We start from the raw sequence: 11,814 nt of genomic DNA on the forward strand, positions 1-11,814 counted from the left end.
CTGCTGATCCTTTACCATTTGCCGCCTTAATTTATTCGCAGCTTCATTCTTGGCATGCAGTTCCTATAAAAAAATGCAGAAAAATGTCGATTAAAGATTCTGTTCCGTTAAAAAAAAAAAAAAAGTTTTTCATAAATTCAGCCCATCTCACCAGAGATTTGACAGCTAAACTCTTCTGCATCTCTTCCACTTGCTCCACTGTCTCGGCAATTTTGCTCAAACCAACATTCAAGTGCAATTGTTGCTCTTCCAGATCACTCCTCTTCTCTTGATACAGTTTGACGAAGTGATTAATAAAATCTAAATAGTGGCGCGGTGTGATCGCCATGGTTCGTGCGCCTCTCTTGGCCAGCCGCGCGTTTGCTTTGTGCAAAGTTTGGTGGACATAAACGCACGCGTTTATAACGGCGTCCCTGTGCGACGGTAGCGACGGGATCAGAGAGCACGCGGACGGGAAAAAGTCTGGACACTTCCACATGGGTCTTTCCAGGTCGACGCGATTAGTAAACTCCTTGCCGACTTGGAACAATGCGTTGTCCGACCAATCGCCGAACCAATTCAGCACGCATCTGTTGAATAACGCGGGTGACGTTGCCGCACGATCCTTTAAACCGTCCGTGCTTGGATTCATCGTGAACACGACGTGCAAATTTTTCATAACCTGGCCGGTAAACCACTTGTACAATTCCTCGTTGGAGTCCAGCATCAGACCCTCCCGTTGAGCGCCTTCCTTGCATTGTGTCATGAGCGTCGTATATTCGTCACCTTCGAATAATCCGGGTACTTCTCCGTTAGCGAGTAATGTGTTCATCCGCTCGAGGAAACCAGAATCCAACACGTTGGACTCATCGAGAATGAAAGCTATTTTTTCGTCCTTACAACCAGATCGTCTTAATACTTGCCGCAAATCTTCATCGAAATCTTCACCCGTGTATTTGTTATGTACCTGTCGTCATGTATTGACTGATTAAAAAAAAATTACAATACAATGTTTGCACATATTAAGACAGCGCGTAAAAATTACCTTGATTTGAAAGATAGACAAGCCATTCATCCATGCAACGAATCTCGACAGAGTTGTCTTTCCAGCGCCAGAGACACCGATGAGTAACAAATGTCCCTGAGGCTGTCGGAAAATTCTGTCAATTCGTAAAACATGTTCTAGAACCTCGTCAAAAAGTACCAATGGCACATCCAGTTCTTCTTCGTAGAATATTTTCAACCTCGCCCGAACGTAATCTCTCAGCTCTTCTCTGTTCACCGGCACGTAATCCTTTGACAACCAGTTACTGTACAAGATTGGTCTCGTCAATGCCTTCTCTCTGTCAACCGACATAAAGTGCTTCAGAGCCACGGTGTCTATGTTCTTGTTTGTCCAAGCTCTCTCGGATTCCTCCACCAATCTGTCTTGGAACAGACGAAGAGCCTCATGGGCCCACAAGCGCACTAGACCTTCAACGGAGAGATTATCTAGCGGTCTAATGGCTTCGCAGATGCCACGTACCCAACGCGTCATCTCTCGCGGCGAGTATACATAATGCGGTTGCATATCCTGGGTGAATTTCTCCTGTGAAGACAGATAAAACTCCACCATTGCGTTCGTCAAGGCTTCCGCGTAACCTCTCAGATTAGGCGTTAATCTATAATTTTAGAAAGACAAATTTTAATAAGAAAAATTTCTCTCACATTAATCGATATTTGTAACGCAACACAATCATTAGCTATGAAAAAAGGAAGTAAGATTTACCTAAGCATAGCGCGCGTGAATGTGCCGTAAATCTGTTTCAGGGAAGTTTCTCCGGGATAATCGACGTAAATGACGGGCACATGTCGTAGGAATCTGTGACTGAGAGGTTTCCTACCAGGATCCGTGGGTGGATTACAGGCACCCACAAACTGAATCCTTTCCAGACTGACCCAGGCTTGATCGCTGGTTCTATAAAAGCCCTTGTGTTCCACCAATTGTCGCAAGAAAGAGATTACGCGCTGCGTTCCGTAATTGTCCATGTCGGGTAAATTGATCTCGTCACAGAATAGAACCAGCCACTTGCCTAATTGCACTGGGGACAATACAACGCCGTTGGGCATCTTGCGATATTCGCAATAGTGGTCGAATGTCTTGAGTAACAATTCGGGTGTCGTGGCGGAGGAAAAGTTAAGTCCAACGACTTCCATATCCGGTAGCGCTCGCAAAGCCGAAAAGAGCGTCATAGTTTTACCGGATCCGGGTGGTCCACAGAGCACTGCGAACAAATATAATTGTATTTGTTATTATAACATCTTTCGATGCATAATGAACGTGCGTCTATTCGTCTCCCTGCTATGCGAATATTACAATTACTTACCCAGTGGTTTGTGTTCGGCCAACCAAGTGTATAATAAACTTTCGTGCCTCACAGTGTCCAAAGTAGGTACAACGATATCCGGGCTGGCAACTTTGTGAGTCTCCACTTCGATCTGAGGAACTTTGTTGCTCCAAGGTAACCACTCGCCGTGTATGTTCACTTCAAAGTCTATAATCGGTATGTTATTCTGAGAAGGTAAAGGTACAGTCGTGATTGATCTGATAAAATCACCCAAGTCGGATCTAACTTTCAATTTGGCATCTCCCGCGAAACTCCACAAAAGCGCGTAGACCAAGCACTTGGGCATGTAACGTTCCAATTGCTCGCTCGGCAGAGGAAAATCGGTGTGCGAGTGATTGTACTGCAGTACATTGCGTACAGCTTGATTTAGCATAGAGAACAAAGAACTGAGCGCTCGCAAGCGCGTAAAGTCCATTATGTGCTCCTGCTTCATGGCATACTCCAGACATCTTACTACTAAGCCGTCGGGTGCGAAGTAGCTCTGCATGATGCTGGCGACTTCACGCTGCACGGCTAATGCTGGCGATATAGTGTCCTCCTTATCTGTCGCCTTTTTGCCAAGGTTATCTTCCTCGCCATCCTCCAGTGGTATATTTCGTAAGCGTAGCATATAATTCTCGAATATCATTTCCGTCGACAGCACGTCCTCCGAGAACCAAACCATACCGCAACGCGACACAGTGGCCAGGGTAGCGTATTTCAGATCTTGCACTTCGAACATCACTCTCACATTCGGTGGTAAACTCAAACGTTCGCCGTTGGGCAAAGTGAGAAGCTTATTGTCGTCTAATACAGAATTTAAATTCTCGACCCATTCCGGATCGACGTCTCCGTCGAATATGATCCATTGCCGTTTATTGATTTCACCTCTTACGTTGTCGATTATCTTCCTCAGTATATGCGTGAACAGACCGTCCGTCCATTCACGCGTGTTCGGATCTAACACGCCGTATAGAGTTTCCTTGCTGATAGCTTTCGGGTCAATCACATGGGCGACACCTTCCACACCTTCGAATCGCTCTAATGCTTTGAGCAGCACTTTCCACGCCGTGGTTTTACCAGATCCGCTCGGGCCGACCATCATTAGTCCATGATTCAAATTACAAATTTGGTATAATTGAAGCACCTAAACAAACAATATATTATAAGTGGAGAAATATCAGAAGGGAATAAAGATGATTAATAGCGCTGCCAGTGTAATGCAAAATACAAAAGAGAAAGATAAAAAATATGTGATTAAATTTAAATCAATCTCACCTTTTCTACCCATGTTTCACCGACCGATTCCTTAGTACGCATAAACAATATGAAAATTAAGTCTTTAAGCATTGTTATTTAATATGTACAAAAATATGCGTGATGTGCACAGTTAATATAAATATAGTTAGTATTTTAACTAGTGACATAAGTGTAATAGTCCAGTGTAAAGTCATGTGTTAGTGCATGAAAAGATGATTAGCGCGTGTTATAAATAATATTTATTCATTAAATATCATTTATAGTATATATAAATTAGAAGAATATATTGTACCTTCTCTTGCCAGGCGCCACCTTGCTCATCTCCTTCGCCGCATACTAGATATTCCTCGGCACATACTTTTCTGATTTGATCCTTCAATCCTAGAGAGAATAAAATACATACATGTACATAGAAATACTAAATATCTGTATACACATTTGTTTCTTATTTTATTATAATAATTTACCCTTCATTTCCGCGCGTGTGTAATTTACATTAGGGAACACATCACTTAGCAAACTGAACAACAATGGGATGTCTTCGGCGACCAATTTGGGAACCATCGTTTCACATACAGATTGAATGAGTATTTCTTGTTCGGGCAGATTCTCAGCGATCGAGGCTTCGTCGATATTGGTCTCACCACGATTCTGCATGCCTTCTTTGATCTTTTGTATACGATCGCGTTTCACATTTCCAGCAGAGATCAGCACGGATTTAAGTGCACGCAGTCCAAAGTCGTAATGAGACTGATTAGAAAGTTGTTCATCACAGAGCCTGGAAAGATATAACAAATTGACATTCACAATGTAGATACAAACTTTGCTACGCGAGATACTATATCTTACGGATACATACTTGAAAAATGGCACAATTTTACAAGCCAATTTTTCCGCGGAACGGAAACCTTGACTGAAGAGCATCACTTCGGCAATTAGTTGCCGATCGGGCGTGGTCATAGCAAGCGATCTGAAAAGCTTCTTCAGATTATCAGGTAGATTGGAACGTCCGGCGTATCCTGGATTCATGGTGATGAATATAGCCATATCCGTCGAGACTTTGACTTGCTTTCCGACCAATTCGACACAGAGGGTTCCTTCCTTCTTGCCCTCCATCTGGCTCTTGAGCGCCTCTTGAATCGTTTGCACTTGTTGAGAGACAGCGGACAACATACGCTCCTCCAAACGATTAAATTCGTCGAAACAGCCCCACGCGCCCACTTGACAGAGACCGACAAATATACGTCCCATAGCCTGTAAACAAATAACGACAATAAATGATACGTTTCTCTTTATCGTCATAGCATTGATATCATCGAGATCTGACTTACCTGGAAATCGAATGTTTCGTCGCAATTAAATACCAATACGAATCTTCCGAGCTGATGACCCAACGCTTTCACGGATTCGGTCTTTCCTGTGCCAGCTGGTCCGAACGGCGATCCGCCGAGTCGAGCTTCCAATGCTTGCGTCATCGTCAGATAGCATCTATCGGTCAATGGCGTCTGCACCAACCTATCTTGTACACCCAGGTATTCGAATCCATAGAAGAACTTGGCATTCGCCATGTGTATTGTAAGCTGCTGAAGCACTTCCGTTTGTCTTGGGTCAAAATAGAATCTCATCTCGCATAGCCATTCGAAAGCCTTCGGATTCGAGACTTTGTTGGCGATCAATCGTCTGGTAACGGTGCGTTTGTGCACAAATTCGTTGATTAGATGCTCCAGTTTTTTTCTTCTTAGAGGCGGCTGCTCTTGAAGAACCGAGTCAGCCAGAACGTTTAATGTGCCCTCCACTTGTACCAAAACCCGTTCCAACGAATTTTTGCTCGGATCCGCTTGCGCCTCGTGTAGCGCCGCTTCCACATCTTCCGACCACAGAATTTGCGCAGCTAAAACTATTATCTGGGCCTGATAATTGTCACACCACGACATAAATGCCTGCGGGTTTATATTTCCGTCCTTGAATTGTTTAATATCTTGTACTGCCTTCGCGAGGCTCGAGGCGAGCGTCACGCGCATCTCCTTCTCGACGAGCGTCAACCATTCGTTAATCTTGGGATGATCGATCGTCGACACGGGATTCTGGAATATAACTTCTTCACCCTCGCGCGAAGCGATACCGGTGATAATCATATTATCTTCGTTTAATAGAATAGCAGCCACGCCGGCAAACATTTTCTTGAAGTGCTTTTGTAGCCTCGCGACATTTTTACTGTTACCGATAATCTCAAGCAAATCTTCGTCGCCAACAAAATAAAAGCGTGGGAAGGACGTACGTTCTCTTTCCAAGTATTCGCCCAGCGCCTTCTGTATCTTACCGAGAAGATCGGCCAAACGTTCGAGCGCTCTCTGAACGCCGGGAATGTTCAGAACATCCGTGACCATGGGGGATTTAGATACTTTTTTCATCAGCCCTAGAAACTCGGAACTAATACTTTGGAAGCGTGATGTTTCCACGGGTAATAATGTCTTAATATCCGCGCTACCGGAGAAGATGCCCTCGAGATAGACCCATCGCCGCTGCACATCTATCCATACGTCAAACAAGGCGTTGATTCTATTCAATTTTTCCTCCCAAGTCAAAGCTTCTTCCTCGAACACTTTATAATACGGCGATAATTTCATAGCGGCCACTGAATTGATATGTTCCTTCACCTTGTTGAACAAATCATCCCAGCCACGTATCAGTCTGCATTTATTTTGATAATTTATTAAGTCCAGTTCATATGTTTGCCAGGACTCGCGTACCTGTTTCAGGAATTCCTCGAGTGCCATCTCTCCTTGAGCCACGAGGATAATATCTTTAACTATACTCTCATTCTTTTGAAGGTTTACGTCCCAAACTTGACCGAGGGTCAATTCACTCAAAACCCAGTTGACTCTGAGTTGCTTTGTCAACTGTTTCCAGTGTCTTTCCTTGAGCGCGTCGGACTTTAATTCCACAATCAACATATTCACCTTCGTGTAACTCTGTAACATCTTCTTCACGTATTCGTATGATGAGTATTGCCTCAATCTCGCTGGGAGTTCTTTCAATTGCGCCATCATCGTGTCTAATTGCTGACGCAACTTTCGCGGTTGCACGGAGAGCCATGGCTTCTCGCGCGTTTCGTCAATCTGCGCCCATATCCTCGATAATTCCGACCAAACTCCTCTCAAATCTTGCAGCTCCTCGAATACTACTTGCATCCTATCTTCGCTGGTGGATATTCCGCCCGGTTCTTGCAATTCTAACGCCTCTTTCGCTTTGGCAACATTGTCTCTTTCCTCTTTGAGCCTAGCAAATTTACTCTCAAATAATTGCAGCTGCTGTAATGCTTCATCCGGTCGCAAATGACCTTCGACCGGTTTGCCTCTCTCCCAATCACTGAGGAAGTCAGTGGTTCTTGTCTCGACTGCTTTATCCTCGGCGACGATCTTCATTTGCAAGGATGCAACTTGCGTTTGAATGCTGGTATCCTTACGTTTGATGATTTCGTTGAATGCACCCCACTCGCCCTCAATGTTGTCCACATGCAGCCAAGATGACGGGAACTGGAATCTCTGACGTTCGAGTATCCTTTGACCCTCGCGATATATGTCAACTTGTTTTTCCCACGCCTTCATTTTACGTTTTAGGGATTGCACGTACGTTATAAAGCCGACTGCATCGGATGTGCTAGCTGCTTCAATCGACTGTTGTTCTAGATCGCTCCTAGATTTCGATACCTGAGAATGAAAACTCGACATCTCGTTACCCAGAAGCGTCCCGAATTTGCCCAATGTTTCTTTATGCCACGAATCGTACTTTAGAGACACCTTACTCTGCACTTTCGCAAAATCTATGATCACAGGTCCGAATTCGCGTCTTGTATCAGAAGTATCGAAGGTGGTTCTCGTTTTCTTTATGTCATTCAAGCACTTCATCCACAAATTAATATTTTCACCCAATTTGCCGTAAAGATTACCCGGTTGCAGATCCCAGAGTGCCTGATAACGTAGCCACTGATCGACGTAATCGGCAACGTCCTTCATCTTGGATTCGACTGCCTCGTATGCCGCCTCCAGCGGTTGCTTCCCAGAGGTTAGTTTGGTAAGCAAATTTCTGTACGTACCCGATTCAGGTTTGTCCAGACCGACTTGATATCTCGAGCTTTGCAGACGAACTTGCGACGTAACAATCGCCTGCCATGCGAATAATTGTTGCATTATCTGGAATCTTGCATCCTCGATGCTGGGATACAAATACATAGTTTGATTTGTAATTCGGACTTCATGGATCTGATTTTGAATCTTAGGATCGCCGCCGGGTTTGTGCGTCGGTTGCACAGGAGCGTCTGTGTCCATACTCAAGTCCACTTCTTTCTTATGGCCAGTCAGGGCGTCGGTCCACGCTTTTATTCCAGCCTCCAATCTGGCCGCCAGATTCTTCTCCACTTCTTCGTCGAGTCTCGCTACCCAAATGTGTAAGTTGGAATAGTTCTTTAAAGACAGCTCGTCCACCGATTTTTGGATCTTGGATAATATGTCGGCAAACGTGTTCGCAGAATAAGGACATGTTTCGAGAGAACGTACGTCAACATCTAACTGTTCCTCCACAACCAGAAGATCTTCCACTCTTTCTTGGAAGGAAACGACAGTATCGGACAAACGTTGTACATATTGATCAAGTTTGTAGCTTTCCCACACTAAGGCGATACCCTAAATGTTTAAAGATACGACAAAATAATAATAGTTAATTTAATAAATGTATGCTATTTTAAAAATTGCAATGTAAGTATAAAAAAACGAATATACATATTGAAAATATATACTTTATATACTGTTAACTCACCTCAGAGATCAATTGTAGAACATCTTTACGCATACCAGCAACCAAGGGTATAATACTGGCTTTGTCTTCAATCTAAATAAAAAGTCATTTAATTATATTTTTAAATTTGTAATATGCAAATAATATACAGTACAGTTTTACAACATAAAGTTATCATTCAATAAATACCGATAACTCAAGAATATATATACTTAAAAATTCAATATAGGTAATATAAAGTCATATGATAATTGTTGGATATTTATATCAGACAGATGGAACATTCTTATATATATTATGTTGCCTCCAAGCAATCCTCCGGATATGCGGATAGCCTTAAAATCATTTAACTTTAATAAAATGAGATTTATAATTATATAAATTTGTAAGTATCTCTATTTTCGTATGTAAAACAAAATTTAATTAGCATTTACATTTTCACTCATATATCCTTCAGGATATTTTGTAAATTTTATAAACAATTTTTTGGACTTTTGTAGATTTTTCCATTTAGACCTGCCGCACATCCGTACAAGCCTACATGTAATTGAAAATAACTGATACAACTGATTGTCAAATATATGTATAAATCAGTCGAGAAAATAAACTTTTATCTTGCATTACAAATCTCTCTACTAGCTAAGCAGGCAGACAGTAAGAGTATTTGCATATATAGGCAAGATGCATAATTCCTGGAAGCGTCAAGTATGACTACCTTTAGTGCGGGACAATGGGGACTCCGATTGGTAAGCTAAAAATATTGGAGATCCAAAAAATTAGAGATATCAATTATTCTAACAATCATATCTTCAACACACACCTGGCACTAGTATCCTAATATAATCTATCATTTTGTTCTGACTCTTAAAGCTTTAAAAATTGCCTATATATATATCATTATATGACACTGATAATTGCATAGAAATACCCAGAAAATATAAAAAAATCGACCATTTGATAAGAAATATTTAATTTTTAGATGAGTGGGGATTAAAAAATAATTACCAATTATTATCTTACCTTCTCCAGTGTTCTCTCATAAGTTCTGATGCTCTCGATGAGGCTGATGGCAAAGGGATACAACTGGTTAGCCTGATGAGCCTTATTCACAATAGGCAGAGGAACGCGGAATCCGAGGTTTCTCAAGTTTCTCACTTCTTTGGACAGCGTGATAATCTCGGGAAGGAAATTCACTTTCAATTTCAACACATTGCCGCGTCCCGTCCTCGAACGTACACTTTCGATCGTGAAGATACGTCCAGTCACACCGAGATTTCGTGCCTGCACCTTACGAGCCCATTCATCGAAGATCTCTTGCGTCGATAACTTCATACGGAAGCTATCCCCGTCGGCTTTGAGTTTCTGACCCTCGATATGACTCTCCCATCCTTTTCCTAGAGATACGCATATATTAATAAATAAAGAAAATTAATTTTTAAAATTTAAAAATTTAAAAATTACCTAAAACGTCCTCGACACGTTTCAAGTACATTGTCAATTGGTAATCAATTTGCTTGACCCATATTATTGATCCAGCAACAGGCGGCAAATCCCTCACCATACTCATCCTGCAGCATTTACTTTGTGCGTATTGAACCTATATAGAAGTTTTCAGAGTTATACAAACGCATTCATTTGTTTCAAGTACAAATAATTAAAATCATATTTATATTTGATACCTTGAACTTTTCGTGCAACGCTTCAATATCGTCTTTGACTCTCTGTATCAGTTGTGTCTGATATTCTCTAATAGCACCCCGAATATGTGGCCGTACAAAGAGAGCGTTGAATCTGGAAAATATTCTGAACATCTCGTTCGCGTTCTTAGCGGTGCCCAATTGATCTCGGAGATGGGCCGTGATCCGTGCCTCCACGCGCTCTATACGCTCCTCGTATCTGTGCACTGCAGCGTCCCAGGATTCCTGTCCTTCCTTGGTGATATCCAAACAATCTACCTCCTTCACGTTCTCGTACGCTAAGTTGACCTCGCTGATGGCATTAGCGTCCGCGGCGTCCAAGGCAAATTCCACTTTCACATTGTCGCTATCAGTATTCTCCATCGTGGAGCTGTTACTGTTTTGACGAACTGTAGGCCGAAGAACGCGAACTATCACCGTTCTCAGCTGTTCATGTTGCCGTCGGAAGCGACGCATGTGTTCCATCCTCGATTGCAGCTTCTTATGCGCTGGCAACACCCTCCACACCATCTTCATGTGCTCGTCGCGTTTCTTCTTCACGACGTCCCTCAACAGACCCGTGAGCTTGTCATACTCGTCGTCCCAAGTGGTGAACACCTCGAAGCATTGAGCCATCACCTTCTCGAAATCGTCGAACGGGATATGCATCAGTCGTCGTGTACCCAACACCTTGAGCAGCTGCTGTCCCAAATCCCTCGAGATAGCCTCCACCAATCTCAGCACTCTCTGAATCGGATACTTGGTGCTCCGAATCTTTCGCAAGTGCATGAAAATCTGTTGCACGCTACTGCGTATCCTTTCCAATTCGGTGGCCGATAATAGATCGTTGATCGGAAAGTCTTTCATCAGTGGATTGTAGTCATTCACAGTGGCTAGTGCCTGTTTCAAACCAGTGTCGGTGTCGAAACTCACCGTGGCGTGGAATCTCTTGCCATGTTTGAGTATATCGAGCGTCAGAGAGATTTCGATGCTCTCCCGTTTCTCCTGGATACGATGCAACGCTCTTTCGAGATTCAACCAGAATGATATCTCTTGAAGCGCCGTACCCGATTCCGGATCACGATTCAGTTTCGTCACCTTCTGGATCTCCTTTATCCATCTGTTGACGCCGTTCTGCAATTGATTTAGGAATGTCGAATCTTCCACCTTATCGCCAAAATCGGCAACTTTCGGCTTGCGACCTTCCTCCTCGCATTGCTTGATGACTTGTGCGACGATCGGATGAACCGGTAATGAAATCTCGGGGATATCGATATTCTGTTGTAAATGCAATAAACCCATTTCGAGTTCCGCAATCTTCTTTTCTACTAACGGTACCATCTTGTCACCGTCCCTATGAGCGCGACCCGTTTCCTTAACGTAACTTTTAAAATAGGGTGCCATGGTTTTACTCATCGCATGCAGAGTCTCGTATGGTGGCCCATCAGAGAATGTGATTAAACGCACTTGAGAGTGAATGGATTTATCAGCCTCAACGACAATCCCACGTTTTGTTAAAACCAAGGAGGCCATTTTCGGATTCGAGAAGTGTATCTCATTTGATATATAATAAGTCGCATTCTCCTTATCCTCATCTCCTTCACCGCTATCTTCCTCTGCACAAAGAAAGAACATCAAACATAAATAATATTGTAAAGTTTTTAAAACAAACAATTAAATCACTATAATACATTAAAAAAGAAAATTGCGAAGCAAAAAAAAAAAAAATTATGTATACA

The 11,814-nt window shown here is 42.8% G+C and overlaps 1 protein-coding gene across 5 annotated transcripts in view; it reads right to left on the reverse strand.

Annotated features, from left to right (window-relative positions):
• LOC115241153 (dynein heavy chain, cytoplasmic) overlaps positions 1-11,814 on the reverse strand; it is a 19,813-nt gene that overhangs the window by 6,958 nt on the left and 1,041 nt on the right. For 2 of the 5 annotated variants that reach the window (XM_029816756.1, XM_029816755.1), the window contains exons 2-15: positions 10,079-11,691; positions 9,861-9,996; positions 9,420-9,793; positions 8,421-8,492; positions 4,937-8,287; positions 4,465-4,859; positions 4,073-4,383; positions 3,898-3,986; positions 3,624-3,653; positions 2,346-3,492; positions 1,748-2,243; positions 1,025-1,640; positions 152-946; positions 1-63 (exon numbers count right to left, since the gene is read on the reverse strand). In XM_029816756.1, the coding sequence (XP_029672616.1) occupies positions 1-63; positions 152-946; positions 1,025-1,640; positions 1,748-2,243; positions 2,346-3,492; positions 3,624-3,653; positions 3,898-3,986; positions 4,073-4,383; positions 4,465-4,859; positions 4,937-8,287; positions 8,421-8,492; positions 9,420-9,793; positions 9,861-9,996; positions 10,079-11,691 (9,488 nt within the window). Of the gene's footprint in view, positions 64-151; positions 947-1,024; positions 1,641-1,747; positions 2,244-2,345; positions 3,493-3,623; positions 3,654-3,897; positions 3,987-4,072; positions 4,384-4,464; positions 4,860-4,936; positions 8,288-8,420; positions 8,493-9,114; positions 9,151-9,419; positions 9,794-9,860; positions 9,997-10,078; positions 11,692-11,814 lie in introns of all 5 variants that reach the window. The other 3 variants (XM_029816759.1, XM_029816758.1, XM_029816754.1) reach the window with 2 other exon arrangements.

This window comes from Formica exsecta, unplaced genomic scaffold (assembly GCF_003651465.1).
Source record: "Formica exsecta isolate Colony F162 unplaced genomic scaffold, ASM365146v1 scaffold47, whole genome shotgun sequence".
Lineage (NCBI taxonomy): Eukaryota > Metazoa > Arthropoda > Insecta > Hymenoptera > Formicidae > Formica > Formica exsecta.